This window comes from Brachycentrus maculatus, unplaced genomic scaffold (assembly GCF_059751285.1).
Source record: "Brachycentrus maculatus isolate JH-2025_06_01 unplaced genomic scaffold, ASM5975128v1 h1tg000004l, whole genome shotgun sequence".
Classification (NCBI taxonomy): domain Eukaryota; kingdom Metazoa; phylum Arthropoda; class Insecta; order Trichoptera; family Brachycentridae; genus Brachycentrus; species Brachycentrus maculatus.
Window position 1 is genome coordinate 3,672,719 of NW_028280759.1, and position 22,725 is coordinate 3,695,443.

At 37.1% G+C, this 22,725-nt stretch overlaps 1 protein-coding gene across 1 annotated transcript in view; it reads left to right on the top strand.

Moving 5' to 3' along the window:
* The window catches only part of LOC148313958 (uncharacterized), a 148,204-nt gene that overhangs the window by 110,419 nt on the left and 15,060 nt on the right, over window positions 1-22,725 (top strand). The window contains exons 12-14 of the mRNA XM_088270865.1: window positions 989-1,153; window positions 16,542-16,701; window positions 18,600-18,724. Of these exons, the coding sequence (XP_088126991.1) occupies window positions 989-1,153; window positions 16,542-16,701; window positions 18,600-18,724 (450 nt within the window). The remainder of the gene's footprint in view (window positions 1-988; window positions 1,154-16,541; window positions 16,702-18,599; window positions 18,725-22,725) is intronic.

Sequence of the window (22,725 nt, forward strand, 5' to 3'; positions counted from 1 at the left end):
TCACCAGTCTGATGATGTCGGTTACGACGAAAACCGATCGCTGGTCAAATATTTTGTCAGTTGTTTTATTATTATATTTGTTGATCTCTTTGCGTCTTCTATCGCTCTGTGTCGTCAATCCCTTTTGCTCCACTTTCGTGACAATGAAATGTATAGCTCTCTTCTTCTCGTGTTATATCTTTCTTCTCTCTCATGTAACGAAATATACCCAATAATAGACATTGGTACCATTAACCGAGTTAGGACTCAAAATGACGAACTCTCTTGCAGTGGAACGGAAGGCCTGTTGACGACAGTCAACAGTCCAGCAAATACTGAGAAGCAAATACTGATTGGCCCACACTTGATTATCCCTCTTCTTCCTAATTCAGATTAAAATAAAATTAAATAAAGTAGCTAGAAGTAACAAAAATCCACTTAATGATCTATAAACCTTGTACGTACTAAGCAAGGTAAATAATATGTCCGCCTCCATAGTGTAATTGTTCAACACGCTCGGGTACCGTGCTGAAGGTCCCAGATTCAATTCCCAGGAGGAGGTTCAAATAAATAAAAGTGATTTTTCACTCTAATATTTATTCAATATTAAACCTGGACTGGTGCCTGAAGCGGAGGGCTTATCAACTTTCCTTCATGTGTTAACGATAACGAAAGCACTGCGTATATATGATCCAGTGCCGTATGCACCATTGGGTGCAGATAAGGGTTTTTATAAATAATAATACATGCAAGTCTCATCTTAAAAAAAATATTACGCGTCCTTGAAATTTCACAAAACGAAATGAAATATAAAAGTATGGTAACAGCAGCCCTAAAACATAGCATTTAAATTATTTTTTGACATCTCATCAAAGATGATGAGATGTCAGAAAATAATATGAAAATAACTCCTGTAATTGGAGATAATCTAGATTTTGTGAACAAGTATTTAGACTCACTCAAAATGTTGTACATAGCATATAATTTTGCGATGTGACTATTTGTCTAGATCCAGTCCCTCGGGCGAGTGTCCCACGACCGGCACTGTGTGACGGCCTGCGGGGACAGCGGCTGCCAGTGCAGGCCCGCCAAGCTGCAGCTCGCCGAGCTGGACCACCTCCTGCTGCTAGCGGAGGATGGCCAGATAGCCGCCTGCCTCTGCGGAAACTTCAGGGTGAGATATTCCCTTCAAAATACCCGAACTTCACACCGCATAATTCGGGAGTACCCCATCAAACAGTCCTTTGGAACTTTCGGGATTCATTTTTTTTTAATTTTTGTGATATCTCGTGATACTTCACTCACTCCTTTCAAGAACGTCATAAATCGAAGAACTTGAGAAATAAAAAGACTTTGTGTTTTGATCCACTCACATTTTTATTAACCAACCAGTTTCGGCAACAACCTGTTGCCCTCTTCAGGGTTTAATTTATGACTTTAAGACTTATATTTTTTTTTACTTATATTTATGACTAATTTACGACTTATAATTTAGAAAACTAGTTAATAATAACTAGTTTTAAGAAACTGGTCACTAAAAATGTGAGTGGATCAAAACACAAAGTCTTATTATTTCTCAAAATAATATATCAATATGATCCACAAAGTTAATGCTTTCGTTAATGATGACGTTGAGATCGAAAGTAGAGCGGACACCGTAGGCACAAAAAACGCTCTAAGAGTGTCATAAATGAAATGACGCAAATCTGGCAAGACTACGAGACAGAATAAGGAACGCCAGGATAAGATCGAAAATGTCGTTAGGTGAGGAAGGCAACTAAAGAGACAATGGTATGAGCATGTGGGGAGAATGGAACTATCCAACCTCCCCCCACATTGCAATCCCAAGGTAGACGACTCCCGAGCAGACCACTAAAGAAATGCATCGACAGCTGGGAATCGACATCGCAGAAGGCGATAATCCCTCTTAAAAACAGGCCACAAGGCCTAGACCAAGCAGAAGAAGAAGATTGTGACATCTACTACTACCACTACTACCATCACGCTGTTTAACTGCAGGGGTAGGCAGAGAGGATGTAACACTACACTCTTCTGTCCTGACGTACCCTTCTATTTTCCTTCACATTCATACACCTTGTCATAGTACATACTTGCTCTAAGATAACACAGACTTTTGACACCACCAGATTTTAGGTTCTGATTGACCTGATCATGTCAAGTCTTTTTCTCATATTTTTCAAATATGTTTTCTTAGATATAATTGCATATTAGTTACAAACATGCAATCATATCTAATTAATTTTTTATTTAAAAATAAACTTGACATGACTTATGATTTTTTTTTTCGTAATATTGTATATTCGCCGAATTATTTTTGAGAGTAATTATTTTTTCAACGCCAATTTCTATTTTATTGGTATTCTATTCTCTCTGCCTACCCCTGCGGAGGAGCAATGTTTTTTTATGTTGTACTCATAACTATATATATCGACCATTTTTATGGAATTTTTCTAATTTTTGCAATGATTTTCCTGATTTTTTATTGTAGTCTGCTGTATTATAAACGAAGAAATTAATAATTAAAGAAAATACGATTTATTTACTTGTAGATTGTTTTATTCCCGGTTTGAGCGAAATTAAGGAGCATTCATAATTAAATCTCACATCCATAGGTTTTTTTAAGTAATGAGAGTTCAAAATGCAGAATTAACCTAGTTATGCTTGTTATTTTTTCACGTAGAAAACTGAAAACTGCATATCTGGTATGAAATAAATAATCTATTCATTAGAGAGAAATTGCTTCCATCGTTCATTTTATTTTCAGTTCGCCATTTTATATGCCCAAAGGCAAACTAAAAACTCGTGTGTCGCATCATTAAACTTTCCACTCGAACATGTAGTTAGGTACGTATTTCAACATTCATTTGATCTACTTTCAACATTCACACACAGCGTAGTATGTTGAACACACTCGCCCTAAGGATTATTGTAGAACAAAATTATTTTGATCATGTTAAAACACCGTTAATCCTATGCGGTGTCATATGCTCCATTCAGTGAGGATATTGATCATAAAAAATATACTTTATATTAATCAACTAAAGAATAGTTGCGATTTAAGTAACTAATCAATTTAAAAACTTTTTTCATATTTTTTTATTATTCTTCTCCTTTACGTGTCATATTATATCTCCTCGACATCGACTATCACTTGAGAGTATGTTTTCCTGTCTTGGACAGCTCTAAAATATCATCTCAACTATGCTGATCCCCGTCCAATCTCGTAAATTCCAGAGCCAGGAGATCTGCTTACTGTCCTCACCTCGTCGATCCCCCATTTTCCCTTTTATGATTAGGTGCAACAGTTCTATTTCTCCTCTAAGCACATGTCCTAGATAGAACATCTTTCTGATATTGATATCAAACAACAACTGTGTTTCTACTCTTGGCCTTTGGAGCACATTCCCCATATCATATTCTGACCATATCAGTCCATGGATTGCGTAGCATTGTACGATGTAACCACATTTCAAATAACTCTAACCGTTTCATAGTGTTGATCTTGAGGGTCCACGATTCAACTCCGTACAAAAAATACTGATCAAACAAAACACCTAACCATTCTTTTCAGTTATTTTTTTAAGTTTCAGGTTGAGGTTATCATTGCAAAATATATTTCGCATTTTATTGAAAACTGTACGAGCGGCCTCTATTTTGTATTTTATTTTAGTGTCTGGATCGACATTTTTAACTAGGACTCTACTTAAAATTATTTAAATATTATATGTTAGAATCACACAATATGAATATAATTAATGTTTCTAAGATTTTTTATTAGGATCTCTTAATTATATTTAATATGATGAATATGAGTCGAGTTGTAGTGTCGTAATAAATGTCGCGGATTACCGGTAAAATCCTTACTGAATAACAACTTTGTAATTCAAATCTATTTTACGTTATGTTTGAACACGTTGAAATTTAATTAATCCAATTTGCACCCTTAACACAAAAATCTGGGCTCACATTAAAATCACGAATTTCCAATAGTGTTCACTTGCAGGCTTAACATACTGTTACAGTAAATATTAGTACTTTACTTTATAAAACAAACAAAAACGTACTTAGTGTTGGATTACGCAATGCTTTGAATCAAATGTTTATTGAAAGTATTATCATATTTGTACATACTACACATACAAGCATAGTAACTCCCGATTCATTCAGTTACCTTTCATGAACTGAAACGTAATTTTATGGCTATTTTGCATGAACGAGTAACGCAAAATGCTTTTCAAACAAACATCCCATTTTATGAAGATAAATATCGCATATTTCACCGCTTTGTAGTACGTAAATTGTTACCATATTCCATTTCCGTGATATCGCAACTGGTATCTAGTTCCACACATGTTACGTATTGTCTATTATAGTAATCTATGCATAATTCAATTTCTTACTTATCTTTTTAAAACATTTATTTTTTACATGAACAAAAATCATTTATCTGCATCAAACTTATACTACTGAACTAAAATAAATCATTAAAAAATATGTAAGGATTACCTAAATGTTCGTGATATGTTTCATGCTACTGATGTCAATATAGGATAATACTAATATCAAAAGTCAATGGGTCTAGTCAGTGTGAAATGTGTTGCTTAAGATCATATCAGTTGTTATTATTTTTAGAGAAATATAACCTTTAACCATCGTTATTTATTTCTGCCTTCAACTTATACTTCATCATCTTGGCAGATACTTGTTAAATGTGTAATATAATTACAAGTGTTATTTGTAATATTAACTTGGAATAAATAATCAATATTTTATTAATGGTTGCTGAGAAAATTTCAATAAGAAATTTTGACAGTTATGTTTGTTCGAGAACGTAAAAATAATCGGGAATGGAGACCTTTCTTAAACCAGTCTGCCAAATAAACTAATACTAAGGAACAACCTTAAAGTGTCTTCAAGTGAAAACTCCAGTGATTCTTGTACAATGTTTCAAAATTGGATCATATATATATAGAACTTCCAAGAATTTGAGTAGTGTGGTTGTCAATCATGGGTACAATTGGTGAATGTTACACGTGTGTAAAGTAATCTTAAACCACTTAAACCAGTGTATGACGGTCGTTAACCCCGTAAATGACCAGACTTCCATAATTCCTCTTCATGTTTGTTGAGATGTGATGAGGAAAATGAGAAAACATAAAATATTATAATCAATGACACACACTGTGTGTTTTGTTCTAACGTAGTGGAGTAATTGACATAGAGACTAAATGAACAATATTTTCCGTACCAAACTTTTGTTCTGGTTGAGACGTTAGGTAATTATCGTTGAATAAAACACTATTTTTAGATAAGCCTTGTACAAAACTGGTCACGTATAAAACTTTTTGCTACGAGTTGGAGAAGATAATACGGCTTTCGTTATTCCCCGAAGAATGTCATCATGACGGCACTTAACGCTCCAATTCATAAAGGTTGAAAGCCGTCGCCATTTTGCCAAACGTGGTGTGACGTGATCTGCGTGTGACCGCACGTAATTCGGATTTCTTTCTGCCTTCTACCTTTCAGGCCATTGAGTTCAGAGCGCAGAACTTCTGCTTACCTGTCCAGTTCTATTCACTTATTGGGGTTGTAAGTAGTTTCGAGACGTGCAAAATGCCGGTCCGTATATCGATTTTCTTTCCATGGAAGCCTTCCACAGAGACTTAACATTAGTATTAAGTTAACGTTCTGTTGAGAGATTTCTTAACATGAATTTAAAGATTTATTTTTAAACGAAATACTTAACTCTCAAGGAACGGAATATTATAACGTCAACAATGAAAGCCTTCATTTTTCGTCCCGCATTATCTTGTATTGGTCAGAATTACAATCAATGACAAAATTAGATCAGCATTAAAAATAAATAGGTTGGAAAATGTCAGACCTCACTATTTTTTAACAGAGTTTATAAAAATGTGAAGAAATATTTTGACAGCACCATAGATAATGCATTAGACAGTACTACATTTTTTTAGCACACAAGCCATAGACAATAAATTATAATTAATGATTTATATGCTTCCATCTTACTGTTACAAATTTTCAGTCGACCGGTCCTAAACAACAAATTTACTTACTTTATTAGAAAAAAATATGATTTTAAACTGATTTTATGATGAAGTAGATAATTATTCTCTTTATTTAATTTTTGGTTAGATTTTTCATTCAAAGGTAAAAAAAATGACCACGTTATTGAATATGAGTGTATAGTTTCTTCATCCGAAAACTGGCTGGATTATTAGCGGTTTCTTTATATCCTTACCTGTATGTTAAGGGTAACGGTAACAACTCTGCAATACACTTTGTGTCCTCATTACCTTCCCTCACTCGAGACTTTATGCATTCCAGTCCATTCATATCCATTACGTCTTAACCCTTTTTTGATCCCCTATTATGTTCGTACCCGATCTAGGAACATAATCGGAGTAGCGATACGGACGACTATTGAATACAAAGCGACGAAATTTATGTTTAGTGGCGTTTATATCGCGGGCTCGATTTTTCTGGCTTGTTAAAACAGTTGAAAGGCTTCCCATGAAATTGGATACTATTTTATTGTTGTACAGCTCCCGGTATTATCGGAATATAAGATTTTATAGCTGGCTATAGGAAACGGAGACGTATTAAGTCAACTTTGATGTCGTCATATTGTATCTTACAAATCATATACCAAACATTATTTTTCACAAACATGTTTTAAAACATAGTGTTTTTTTATTAAATATCCATAAGGAATATCCATTTAACAAAAAATAATTATAATACTACTTTACCATTTTATTTTCACGTACAAGCGTATTTTAATAGAAATGTACCTGAATATAGATAATGTGATTCTTATCTGATCACACTATTACGCAGCGTCACAGCAAGGGAGGCAGAGAGTAATCCTTTCTGCTTACACGTATGTCCTGATATACACTCCTAGCATCCCTATATCCATAAATTTCGTCATACGTACGTCATCGTTATAATTATTTCTTATCAAATACATTTCTCAGTAATTGCCTGATCATTTATTTTCTCCACATGTTCTTATCACCTTAGAACCTTTTTTAGTATTCTCAATTATCCCTAACTCAGCTTTACATTATTTTTTATATCTACCTTTTATATTTCTGTCATTCGTCGATTTTTATTGCAATATATGGAATTTACGTTGATGTCCTACTTCTATTTTGAAAAACTAAATATCTGATTACTTCATTCAAAAGTAATTGATCAATGAATCCGAATTCAATGATAGCTTAGTTTACTGATCCAGAATAAAAAAGGTTGACATTTCAATGTAATTTGAACGTCTTTTGCATCATAATTATGATATCGCAACTTAATATCTTTGATTCACAGTTTCGTTAGATATAACCATTTTTAATATGTCAACATTGAGATAATTTCGAACCCTATTTTTAAAATATTAATGAAATATTATTTTTTAAATATTAACCCTCAGATTTATTAAAACCATTTTATAATCTTTTCCACTTCCAAAAGGATTATTCATCTCGAACACTGTTTAATTTATTTTAAAAATAAAATTCGATTCATTCCATCAAATAGTATTAAATCAATTAACTGGCAAATTTCGTATGATAAAATCGTGGTTATTTTTATACACCCAAAATATCTATTAGGACGATGTCAGTTATCAGCATCATTCGAAAAAAGTTCAACTGTTCAATAATTATGATTTATTATAAAATCAAATTAATCTCCATGTTTAGTAATAAAAGTGTAATTATTTTAACGAGAACTGTCACCTACCAAAATTACTGGTCCAGAGTCTCGAGTCAAAAATACAAGGATTTTTAAAGGTCTTTGATATTATGAGGCTATTATTGCGAAATCCCTCTTAGACTCAGGAGCGCGGGATACTCAAAGTAAAAGTGACAGGAATATGTTTCTAGGGGATGTTTCCAAAAAAGACGGAAACAGTGACTCGGCCGAGAGGTCTAGAGCTCAAGAGCCCTAGAAACATCCCCTCACGCTACTTCCACCACCCCTCGTCCCATTATTCCCCGCACGCCGTTTCTAGACGTTTTTCATACTTTCCGCAAATACATCCGGATGGAGTTGTAATGGTTTCCGGTGCCCTTCCTGAAATGCATCAATCACGTAAATATATCAAGCGTTTACTTTTTTACGTTTCACTTATTTTTTTCATTAAATGAATGGGAAAAAATCCTTTTCAATGTCAGTTCCTACTGTCCAGATGTGCGACGTAGTGTAATGTTTGATTACCAGGCATTAGAACTCGAATTTATTTCTTTATTGAGTAAAGATAAAGTGTTTTATACTACAATAATTTAATATCTGGTCCGAAAGTGATTTCGGAAATTACACATGTCATAAGGACCTAATTATACGTAATTAACGATCGCAATAACCAGATATGAATTAATGATTAAAGAAAACACTTCGTTTTTTAACACTTGAGTTTTATTATAGACTATGTAACCGGCGTGGGTTACGTGCGATGACTCTCAAAAATGTACACGCCTGGCCTTCTTCGGAATCTCCCAACTATGCCACCGTTGTAAGGGGTGACGTTCCAGACGGCCCCGCCGTACCGAGTTACCGAGTAAGCTGGATACGGACGGAGGTGAATGGATGTATGAGCCGGGAAGAGCGGCACTGGACCGACAAGTCAACCTCAATAGCCCTGATAAGGGCTTTCCGAAACTGGTCCGTGAATCGGTATAATGAGGCGAAACGGTCCAGGCTGCGGCGCGGCGAGTCGTCCAAGGAGCGGGAGCGGAGAAATGAAACACAGGTTTCAACAGTCACACCAGAACTGGTTTATTATCAAAAAATGCGCCCTCTATATACCCGGCCGTGATCGCGTACCGCCCGACAGTGGGAAAGTACAGCCAATCAGCGGCCGGGGGAGAGAGACAGCCATATCTCTGTCTCTCTCTAATGGGCACCGGACGGGCTACACTTTCATACCGTACCGGTGCCGTTCCAACAGTTCGTTATTACATTACAAGTTATTTTATCCTATCTTATATCAGTAATCTATTTATACTACTTAACATCTAGGCGCATTTATGTATTAACATTGTCTTATTCTTTCTTATATCTAATACATTCTGTAAATACATGAGAAATCGGTAGAATCCATAGAGGCCCTTCTTCGGGCCGCATTCCGACGGGCGACCGTTTCGCTCGCCGCCAGGCGCCTGGAATTCTTTTTCAGGGCCGCCGCACGGGGTGTGCGATCTGTCCGTAACACTCCCCCCGTGCAGCTTGTCTGCACCAAATTTCCTGGGACGGATTGCACGTTCTTCTCCCTTATCACGCCGATGGTGATGATTGTGGCCCGTTCAGCGTGGTCTCTCGGCAGCATCCTCGCGTCACCAGAGACACCAGGCCGCGACTCGCCCTGATGGAGTCGCCTTCCGGGTCACAACGCCAGACTGGAGAAGTCTGGGCTTGAGGTGATGCTTCGCGTCACGTCCAGTGATCAGCATCCTTGTCATCCTTCCAGAGTCATCCGGCCGCATCCATACTCGGGCGGAGACATCTGGCTGCGACTTGTCATCTAAGTCGCCTTGGTTTCCATATTACATTTGCCAGGCTGGCATCGCCTGGGCTTGAGTTGATGCTCCGCGTCACATCATGTGATCACCCGGCAGCATCCTTGTACGGCCAAAGTCATCCGGCCACATCCATAATCGGGCGGAGACGTTTGACTGCGACTCGTCCTTCGTGAAGTCGCCTTGATTCCCCAGCATCCTTACCAGAGTCATCCGGCCGCAACCTTGTTCGGGCGGAGACGTCCGGCTACGACTTGTCCTAAGTCGCCTAAGTTCCGGAATTCTCACCGGAACCGCATGTGCCAGGCTGGCGTCGCCTGGGCTTCAATTGATGCTCCGCGTCACATCCTTGTGATCACCCGGCAGCATCTTCGTACGACCAGAGTCGTCCAGCCGCAATCGTTCGGGTGGAGACGTCTGGCTGCGACTTATCCTGAGTTTCCTAAGTCGCCTAAGCTCCGGTATTCCCACCGGAACCGCAGGGGCCAGGCTGGCGTCGCCTGGACTTTGAAGTGATGCTCCGCGTCACGTACATATAGTGATCACCCGGCAGCATCCATGCCAGAGTCATCCGGCCGCAACCTCGTTTGGGCGGAGACGTCTGGCTGCGACTTATCTTAGTTTCCTAAGTCGCCTAAGTTCCAGAATCCTCACCGGAACCGCGAGTGCCAGGCAAGCGTCACCTGGGCTTGAATTGATGCTCCGCGTCACATCCTTGTGATCACCCGGCAGCATCCTCGCCAGAGTCATCCGGCCGCAACCATTCGGGCGGAGACATCTGGCTGCGACTTGTCTTGAGTTTCCTAAGTCGCCTAAGCTCCGAACTTCCCGTCGGAACCGCATTACATATGCCAGGCTAGAATCGCCTGGGCTTGAAGTGATGCTCCGCGTCACGTGCTTGTGATCACCCGGCAGCATCCATGTGTGGCCATGAGTCATCCAGCCACAATCATTCAGGTGGAGACGTCTGGCCGCGACTTTCCCTTAATGTCGCCTTGGTTCCGAATTTCCCATCGGAACCGCATTAAGCGGGCTACAAGGCCGCGACTCTTCCGAGAGTCGCATTGGTTCCAAACTACCTGTTGGAACCGCATAAGTTTCCTGGCCGTCAGGCCACGACCCCTCTGTGAGTCGCCTTAGTTCCGAACTTTCCGTCGGAACCGTATGAAGTGTGCTACCGGGCCGCGACTTGTCCGAGAGTCGCTCCGGATTTCCCATTGGAACCGCATCAGGCGGCAAATCGTCTCGAGCCCGCAGCGACCCCGCCTTCCCATGATTAGGCGGTTGCTGCGTGGTAGCCTTCGCTGTTCTTGCACGCGTATTCGCCGCGCGGCTTCTTTCCTTTGATACTCCCAAGGAGTCGATTGCGCACATTTGCGCCTGTAGTACTCCGTCCGCGGAGTCATTCCCCTTCACATTGGTGCGTCCGTACGTGACCGGTCCCAGTGCGGTCACTATAGTCAGCTGACCGTTCCTTTGAAGCACTGGGGTGTCGATCGGGAACATTAGAGACGCGTTGTCGAGGCCGATAAGCAACTGCGGCTTGATAACGCCTCCGGTCTGCGCGAGCGCGCCACCTTCACGAACAAGATCCAAGTCCTTAATGGTCCTCGCCCTGATCTCGAATTCCCCGTTTTGTTCATTTTCCAAAGTCACCGTTACACGCTGTGACCTGTATGTGTTGCCTCGTCCACACGCGCCTTTGATCGTCAGATTCCTTGCTATCCCCGTAGCACCTATCGCGCGGGCGACACCCTCCTCGAGGAGGGTCACAGACGCAGCCTCGTCCAACAAGGCGAACACTTTTGCGGTCCCCCGCGGTCCCTTCAAAGTAACCGGCAGCACTTTGAATGTGACCGGGACCTCACAGTCATTTGTCCACAGCACCTGCGCATTGTCCACAACTTCCCACTTTTCACGGCTTCCGCGGCACCATCCGTGCGGTAGTGCAGGATTCTATTGTGGTGTCTCCGGCAGATTTCACACTTTCTTGCTTCACACTCGGGCACCCTGTGCCCTGATTCCAAACACTGGAAACACAGTTTGGACAGCCGCACAAATTCCCAGCGGTCGTCCACGGTCTTCTTCTCGAACCGTTTGCATCGGCGTAAGTTATGCCCGCTGGCCTTACAAAATACGCATTCCTTGTCACTCGTCGTGTCGCGCGTCGCGAACACGTGACTCCTTGGCTCGACGGGTTGAGCGTTCTCGCGGCGGGCGGGCTCGGCGCACTTGTCGCGCTGACCCGCGCGCTCCTTGTCTCTGTTCCTCGCACCATTCTGAACAGACCTCCGTGGCGCGTGATGCCGGCGGTGATCTCGTCAAGCCAAGCGGCGAGATCGTAGATACTGCTCCTCGTCTCGCGGCGGCGATCGCGGAACCAATCCCACCGGAGTTGCGTCGGCATCTTGGCAACCATCTCCGCTAGCAGCTGCGGGTTGTCGAGATAGCAAGCGTCCATCCCGTCCACGGTGGTGATGACGTTGCGTATCGAAACCGCAAAATCCACGACTGCTTCGTCCGCGGGGTGGTCGGCGAGACTCGGCATCCTCCGGGCGTCTTCCAGTATCTGCGCGATGATGAGTGTCGGGCTGCCGAAGGCGTCCTCCAGCGTCCGCAATATTTCCGACACGTTGCGCGGATACAGTAGCAGGCCTGCTACCATGTGACGCGCACGCCCTTCCAGTGCGCGCGCCAATCTTCCGATGTTGTCAGCGTCCCCTATCCCCCATCTCTCAGTAGATTGGAGATATGCCGCGTTGAAGCGGCGCCATTCCCTCGGGTCTCCGCTGAACTTGGGCAACTCCGGCGGCTGCCCCGACCATCGAAAGTAGTCCCCGCCTCGGGGTGAGGGCTCCGCGTAGATTGCTCTTCCGTCATCTCTGCGGTGCCGTTCGTCCGGTCGAGCTCTGTCGACCCATTCGCGTACCGGGTAGCGATCGCGTTCGTCCGGTGCGCGCCAACGCAAGCCAGAGGTTTCCATACGCCTCGGCTCCGCGTTGCCAGTAGGCGCCGGGCCATGTCCCCCGGGCGCTTCTCCTCTGTGGCCGGTCAGTTCGTCCCGCGATTCCCCAGCGAATCGCGTAGGTTCCGGATCCAACACCGGAACCGGTAGAGCTGCGGCCGATGTCCTGAATCCTGTTCTGGGCTGATTGGCGGCGTCGTCCTGCCGCGTTCGTAGGTGGGTGGATTGTTCGACACCCGGTCGTGACTCCTGCATGAGTCTTTCCGTGCGGGGCGCCGAAACTGTGACGCCACCCGCAATAGCCTCCCCCCCTGGGGGGCTTACGTTAGCTGCTGTCCACTGTGACAGGAGCTCACGGAGTTGCTGGAACTGCCTCTCGTTGCTGGCGGCTAGCTCCGCCATCTGGCGGCGCAAGTCGCTACTCGTATCAGTCCGGACTGAACTGACAGAGTCCCGATCCTCCTCACGGCGCTGCTCTTCGGGCTCCATGGCGACGTTGCGTCCCGACCTCAGGGATGCAGGCATCGTAGCTGGAGACTGCGTTGAAGGATCCGGCTCGAAGGACCAAAATGTAACCGGCGTGGGTTACGTGCGATGACTCTCAAAAATGTACACGCCTGGCCTTCTTCGGAATCTCCCAACTATGCCACCGTTGTAAGGGGTGACGTTCCAGACGGCCCCGCCGTACCGAGTTACCGAGTAAGCTGGATACGGACGGAGGTGAATGGATGTATGAGCCGGGAAGAGCGGCACTGGACCGACAAGTCAACCTCAATAGCCCTGATAAGGGCTTTCCGAAACTGGTCCGTGAATCGGTATAATGAGGCGAAACGGTCCAGGCTGCGGCGCGGCGAGTCGTCCAAGGAGCGGGAGCGGAGAAATGAAACACAGGTTTCAACAGTCACACCAGAACTGGTTTATTATCAAAAAATGCGCCCTCTATATACCCGGCCGTGATCGCGTACCGCCCGACAGTGGGAAAGTACAGCCAATCAGCGGCCGGGGGAGAGAGACAGCCATATCTCTGTCTCTCTCTAATGGGCACCGGACGGGCTACACTTTCATACCGTACCGGTGCCGTTCCAACAGTTCGTTATTACATTACAAGTTATTTTATCCTATCTTATATCAGTAATCTATTTATACTACTTAACATCTAGGCGCATTTATGTATTAACATTGTCTTATTCTTTCTTATATCTAATACATTCTGTAAATACATGAGAAATCGGTAGAATCCATAGAGGCCCTTCTTCGGGCCGCATTCCGACGGGCGACCGTTTCGCTCGCCGCCAGGCGCCTGGAATTCTTTTTCAGGGCCGCCGCACGGGGTGTGCGATCTGTCCGTAACAGACTACATGTTTCAGAAGTTAAACTTCCATCATTCAGGTCTGTATAATAACTATATGTTATTATACAGACCTGAATGATGGAAGTTTAACTTCTGAAACATGAGGTCTATAATAAAACTAAAGTGGTAAAAAACGAAGTGTTTTCTTTAATCATTGTAACATGTCTTACCACAAAGTTAATGCCGAAACAATAAATCAGATATGAATTCATTTAATCAATGATGCATTTTAAATAAAGAAGAAAAATAAACACAAAAATAATACAAAGAGAAAGAAAACTTTTTATCATTCATAAGTTTAAATATTAAACGATAAGTATACGTCCCTCTCCAAGCACTAAGAGTTTAGTCTTTTTTTTAGAGAGAAACAATGTAACTACTATTAAGATATTTTAAAACTAGAAATATCTAGCAAATGAATGAAATGTTAAAAATTTATTAAACAAATAAAAGTATAAAATGAAACACGAAATTAATAATCCAATTGTATAAATATTTAAGAACTAAATTAAATTTTAAGTATAATATTTCTTCGAAGCAATAACTGGTTTTCTAAGTAAACATTTGCATTTTAAAAGTATTTTTCCGTACCTCCAAAACAAATGAAAATACGTAGTTGAACGTCTTATAATATCTATTAAAAGTGATTGGTGAAGTATAAAAATCAACAAATCGAATTCATAATAATATTACATTATTTTTTTTAGGACTTAAAAACCCTTAGTATTCATGATTCTTTTAAATGAAAGAATATTGAGCTTTTTCCAAACGATATTACTGGTAGAATTAAATTTGTTTTTTCCTCGTCTTTAATTTTCCCCTTGGTTGTCTTTTTGAATGTCTTTTGATTTCGTTCCAATTTCCTGTAACTGGGGACGGTTCAGGTAAGAAAAAGAGCTGTATTTCCCTTTTCCTATCGAATCCAATCTAAACAGAAAGGTATTGTATCTATGTTGATATGTGTGTGTGGACTTGTACTAGTAAAGGTAACGTAAAGTTAGTTTGCAGTATTTTCCACGGAGCTTTGTGGTGCGTGTCCACACTTAACTTCTACCCTACTGGGGTCGATAAAGTCAAAACTTTTAATATTTTGTGGTTACTACGCAACTTTATTACCTCCCCCACGGACTGCCGATAAACTTCAAATTTTATTAATTCCAATTATTTATATTTAAAATTACGAAACTGGTCGAAAAGGAACATTGATATTTTATTAACTGGTTAATTTTTTTAAAGCTTCGTGATATTAGAGACAGTATACCGATACAATATTTATTCGTTATTTTTAGTAAAAACTAGAAATGGTTTAATTTTTTGTTAACTTTGAGTGTAAGAGAAATCGAAATATCTATGAAGGATGAAAGTAGACTGGATGCAGTCGAAATGTGATCTTTCAAATGAATTTAACATTTTCTTTTAAACCTAGCAATTCATATTAATTATTTATTAATTTTTAAACTCATTGAGATAATTGATATATTTTTTTGGATGAATATTCATTTTAAATCTTGATGTTTGCTTTTCATTTTCATGTATGGATAAGCTGAGAATAACCCTACAATATAGAAATAAATGTGGGATTTGTTTGAATTTTTTTAACAATGTATTGGAATTTTCTCTAACAGTATTTATTGATTTGACTTTAAACTTGTAGAACTCCATAATGTAAATATTAAAATGAAACACTGATTTTTAGGGTCTGCTCAGTTGCTCGTTGTATTTTTTAAATATAAAAAAAAAATTGTTTTGAAAACTGTTTCGCCTCGTTAGGGCATTATCAAACTCAGTCAGTAGTTTGAAAATGCTCTAACAAGGCAAAACAATTTTCACGTGAATTATTTTTTTTTATTTGTGTATGCTTAAAAAGAAAATTAAAAATTTAGTTAACCCTTTAAATCAGTGTTTGATTTTTATATTTTAAATATGATATTTTATATATTAAAAGCATTGATAACTTTGTGGTATGGTAATAATATTATTTAATTTAATTTTAATAACCTGATGATGGAATGATTATTCCAAAACCGGTAGTCACGAATAAGTGTTTACAGAAGTGGTATTACACAAAATGAACAACGAATGATAAGGAGAGTGTTTTTTAATATTAATTATTTTTTGTCGTGCAGTCGGTATCGGCACTCAAACAAATAAACAGAATTTCATTAATTGATTCGGCAGTCACTTTGTGGTAAAATCGATCCATTTTAAATTAATATTTTACTTACTAAATACCACTATTTCTTAAAATAATTAATACGAAAAGCCATAAACTGCAACATTTTGAAACAATAGAATTTCATAAGAATATAAATAACAATAAACCCATAATTAACAATATGACAATGACTAAAGCCTCCCCCCTTTTGTCTATATTCCCACTGATAAGAAATAAAAATAGAAAATAAAAATTAAATTAATAAATAAAAATAAGAAACAGCTACTGCCCCCTCTTCGACCTTCAACGTCCCAAGGACCCAACTCTAAAATTTAGAATTAGCTTCACATACGGTGTTTGAAAATGATGCGGAATGCATCGAAACACGTGTCGCAGTAGATTTTAAGAAATAGTGGTATTTACTTAGTAAAACATTAATTAAAAATCAATAAACAGAACTTCAAGAAAACTTTCATATGTTGTCGTTTACTTTGATGTCATGTTTATTGGATATTTTGTGTACTTTCTCAGCCGGAGTGGCTTCCAGTGGCCCTGCGGAGTTGGAGTGGCGTGCAGCTCGTGTACTCCGTGGGGCACTACTCGTGGACCGCCAAGGGGTTCACTTTTGGCGCCTCCTACCAGTTTAACGACGATGCTCTGTGTGGACATCATACAGTCACCACTCATTCTGGTAAAAATTAAAACAACTTAACAACTTTTCATTTTTTTAAAGGAATATTCCTCGAAGCCCTTACTTTAATAGGCTTGTCTGCTGGTAGGATAGTAAGGATTGGGAAGGTAAATGAATAAATATATTAGATACGTCACATGAAATAATTTTTAAATTATAAATAAAACGGTTGATTTGTCTTCACTTCACTTCAAACCCTTATCCGCACCTCAATGGTGCATAGGGCACTGCATCATATAAATGCAGTGTTATCTTGATCGTTAACACATGAAGGAAAGGTGATCAGCCCTCCGTTTCAGGTACCAGTCCAGGGTAATATTGAAAAAATATTACAGTGAAAAAATCTCTTATATGTGTTTGACCCCCTCTTGGGAATCGAACCCGGGACCTCCGATACGGTAGGCGAGCTCGCTGACCATTACACAACGGAGGCACTTTAGTATTATATTTAACGACCAGTTTTGGTAGCTAAATATGCTTCTATCTACGCGTTTCAATATAAAGTTTATGTTCAAACATCTGTAGCTTCCGAAACTAGTCGTTAAATTATAATACTCAAGTGTAAGTGTTTTATTTATAATTTAATCGTGTCTTACCACAAAGTGAATGTCGAAATAATAAATAACATGAAATCATTGTAATAAAGCTTTCATAAACTTAGCTGTAGAATATATAAATGCACTGTCCTACGATCTAGATTCATAGAAACGGCAATGGACTATGCTTGTAATACAAGTGACGCTAGCGAAAATCGCAGGGCTAAAGTTGTTACTGCTTTTTGGGAAAGGAAATGGAGAAGGAATATGTTAGTAGGTAGTACAAGAGAGGATAATGATAATGGCAATGATATTTCCAGTGATTTGATAAAATCAGTGTAGTTGGGTGGAAGCTGTGAAACTTTCAACGCGGGTTCGATTCTCGGCAATTACAAAATTAATCCCAGAAAAAAATCATTAATTGATTTCAGTCACTTTGTGGTAATATATCCATTTTAAATTTGAGATTTACTTTTTTACCATTATTTCTTAAGATCCATGTTTCGATGCCTTCCGCATCATTTTCCACATCCGTTACGATGTTCTAAAATGATGCGGATCAAAACATGTGTCAAAATAGATTTTAATAAATAGTGGTATGTACCAAATAAAGTTTGAATAAAAAAAAATACTTGTTTGTTGGTCGAGATTAAAACTACTACAAGCTATGTACCTAGTAGTTTTTTGACGTATTCAATTTTTTGTTTTTTATTTAATTTTTTATATATTTAATCTTCAAAAAAAGTTAACTTATTTGACATCGGACTCTATATCAGATCAAAAACCGCTTTGAAAAGGCAGTTTTAGAAAATAATTAATGAATTCGAATTTTCTGTATTATGATCTTAAAATAACAACCCTTTCGTGCTCAAAGTAAATTAAATGAAATATTACATTTATATTACTGAAAAGTAAGTCCTTAAATATTATTATTCTCTAATTAAACCTTGTTAACGTAAAATTTATCTTAAATCTGCGATGATAATTACGTAAACACTTTGCCATTCCCGGGTGTAATTTTATCTTTCACGTTTATTCGGCGTATATTATACGGTATATATGTATACCTTGGTATATTTTCCTCTTTCACAAATCTAGGGAAGAGTCTTTCCGAGTCAACCCGAATTAGCCGACGGCTTTGTATAGCAAGTTAAACTCCGCCATTTTCATGTATAATTAATCCTTCGGAATCTTTTTAATACACGCTACATGAATCCTACAATTCCTTCAGCCACTTAGGCTTATTTGGTTTATTAATAAGCCATTCCCGTCCTAATTTCTGAGTGAATTCTAAATCAAGCGGCTTTTAAACATGCACGTACTTATCGGCTGAGTAACTATTTGTTTTATTTTATTTTACAGGGGAAATCTACTCCAAGAATCTCTCTTCGATGGGAACAATCAATAATTTCTATCACCAGCACTGCACTTGGATACTAGATTCCAACGTCGAGAGACAACTCTTTATAGAAATTTCAACTAATCAGGTACCTATTTTTCTTAATAAAAATTATTCATGTCGCTCACTCTTTTCAAGAACGCCATATACCAAAAGACTAGATTTTTTAGGAGAACATTTTTAATGTTTAAAAATATAACACAATCTTCTAAAAATAAATATCAAGCCACTTATTGAACTTTTGACTATGCAAGAGATCTTTTTAGGTAAAACCTAAAGGTTTTTTCTCCATTTGAAAAATATTTAGTTTTAAAAAAAAACAATTAAACAATAACTTTTCTTCAAAATACAAAAACAACATTTTCTGCCCTGTAGCGGGTAAATACTAAGTTAAAAATATGCCATTTTCTGGGCTTTCCGAAAACATACATAACTGAAAATTGTCGATTTTGGATTTATGACGTTTTTGAAAGGAGTGAGCGATATAATATGTATACGTATGCGTGAGCGATGTGTATAATATTATCCATATATTGTTGTTTGAGCATGTATTCGTTTGCAAACATTGTAAAATCATGTTTTATATTCCTGGAAATATGGAGGTACCCTTAAGGGGATATTCGCAAGCACAGAATTCATTCTCCTTACCTTTCAATAACTCTTTTTTTTTTCAAAACCATATATTTATTTCATGTATTATAACTGTTTATATTTATTTAATATAACTTGAAGCGCAGGGCTAATCTTTCCTTTACATATATGTATATTTTACGATTAAGATTGCTTATAAATGATGCAGTGCCCTATGCACCATTAGGTGCAGATATGGGTAGGAAAAATAAGACGTAGGAAGTTTTTATAGATACTTACGTACAAGATTTTTTTTAAATAATTTTTATATGTGAAAGCCACTTGCATCTGCGGTTTTAAAAGTGCAAATATTGTGGAATAATTCTTTTTAATAGACGCAAAGGCCCGAGCACTTGAAGAACAAGAAAGCTTTGGTCCGCTAATTCATATATACATACGATGCATACAAAAACATATATGGCGCTTACCACAATAAACTCCCGGGAGTAGTAAAAACTTTCTCTGTGAGCTTAATTGTTTGTTCTCTAACGCATGCAATTCCGAAACTCCACTCTCTGCAGAGAGCAATTGAGGACACATTAAGCTCACATGGGTGCAACTCTACTCTGGAGCGACTTGAATGACATTCGTGCAAAGAGAAATGTCACTTTATTTCTCGACGTTATTTGTCGTTAACTGATAGTGCTACCATTCCACTCTTTATACGGAACTATCGCACTTCAAACGGAAGTAATTAATAAAGTTATATATTTTAAAAATAAAGGAACCTTATATTACGAATGACCCTCGTATTTAATTTGACCAGTGACCGGATTTCGTCGTTATCAATATCACCAAACTGATGGGAGGCTAGATAAAATTCTATGTTAAATACACAACCAGACAGGGATTAAGAATCAAAGTTTAATATAACTTTTCTGACAAAATGAATTTAAATTTAATGTAAGAAAGAAATAGTCAGATATATATTTATATGCATATGTGCTTATAAATATGTATATAAATATATATATATATATATATATATATATATATATATATATATATATATATATGTATGTATATATATAAATATATATATATATATATATATATATGTATATATATATATATATATATATATATATGTATATATATATATATATATATATATATATATATATATATATATATATATATATATATATATATATATATATATATAAAATCATAGTCTCCCACCATTCTGATGATGTCGATAACGACGAAACCCGGTCAGTGATCTTTTAAAATATATGTGAAAAAAATTTGTTTTCATTTTATTTTACAAAATTCAGTTCCGCCAAGATATGTTGGAACAAAACTTAAGTTTAATAAAATAGTATTGAATTGAAATATTTGTAGATATAATAAAAATACAGATATTTCTTTTTAAAATTGAAAAAGTAAATTTTAAAACTCCAAAAGTTTAGTTACGAAAATGTTACGTATTTTATAATATACCGAACATTATGATCGGTTTTTGGGTAATATATCCAAAATTAAACACGGTTATTGGATTGAATTCTAGTTTTATATACGTACATATGATAATATGTGACGCGTTGCGTCTTATTAAGACATAATCAAAACTTGAATGTTTGATAAGACGAAACGCATCACATATAATCATATATAAGTAAGTAAATAAAACTAGAATTCAATCCAATTACCGTGTTTAATTTTGGATATAATACCCAACAATTCAATATGGAATTCTACCAACTGTCTGCAGTTACAATGAATAAATTGATCGGTCTTAATATCGCCTTGTAAAGATAAATAAATCATTGTGATGAGAGTTCTGGAAATGGTTTAATATGATAGTCATCACGAGAAACTGACGATGCGACGTGTGAAAATATCCCGAAACCCGATACCTTATGCGAACTAAGACGAGTGCACCGAAGGACTTTTGTCGCAGTAAAAGACTTGGCGTCTCTCGTCTTTCCGTGAACTAATTACCATGTCCTGATGGAGAGGATCGTGATCGCAGAGCTTTTAATAACTTGTCCCATTTCCAATATATCTCCGGGCCTCCTTCACCGGCCCACCTCATCTTGCAGGCGCAATCTAAAAAGACCTCCCCTTCTACTATTACCTTTATTGGAAACTCGTTTGGATAGTACGAAGCGCAGTTTTAATTATGAACAGGATTTAAAAGAGGTACCTAAGTATTTTCCGATAAAATATAATTACTATAAACGTCATTTTGCGAAGCTAATCATCGGTTTTTATGATTCATAAAATACAAAATTAAGTACCCTCGTCATAGGAAACGTAGGAATATATCCTTTGTAATTATAAAGATACATTTCTTTTCCTAATTATATTTAAAGTTCTTTAAAAATATGTCTTCGGTTTCTTAAAACAATCAAAATATTTTAATTGTTTCAAGAGCGATTCTCAAAAATGTGATTCAAGATAATTAAGTATTTTCTCTGAGAGAGATTTATTCGCCCTGATTTAACATACCGGGAAAATGATTTCTATAGGGAAAAAATATTGGCATTGAAGGAAAGAGTGAGGTTTGATAGCAAAATTTTATATTGATATAAATGTATATATATATATAAATATATATATATATATATATATATATATATATATATATATATATATATATATATATATATATATATATATATATATATATATATATATATATATATATATAATATATATATATATATAGATATACATATATATATATATTATATATATATATATATATATATATATATATATATATATATATATATATATATATATATATATATATATATATATATTTATATATATATATAAATATATATATATATATATAAATATATATATATATATATATATATATATATATATATATATATATATATATATATATATATATATATATATATATATATATATATATATATATATATTTATATATATATATAATATATATATATATATATATATATATATATATATATATATATATATATATATATATATATATATATATATATATATATATTTATATGTGTATATATACAGCAAATAAATCAATAATTATGTAAAATAATCTTATACTTCCAAATAATTTATCACGTTACCGAGAATTCTCGTATATAATTATTATCGTAATACGTTCTAAGTAAATACACGAGATAAGATTATTAGCAAATTTATGTGTATATTGTACAAAGGCTAACTAAGCAAAGCTTGTAATATAAATGAAAATTGTTATTGAAGATTTAATGTATGAAACAAATGTATAAATATAATATATACATATGTATACAACGTAGGGTATTGTTTACTTTTACCTGCTGTGAAATTATAAATTCATAAAAAGATTAAAACAATAAATAAACCATGCATCTGTTAATGAAAATAATGCGGTGACTCTGACATCTAAGATATCGAAAAAATACATGTACGGAATATTGCGGTAAAAAAATTGTTTTAAATAATAGTGATTTTGTTGGGAGTCGA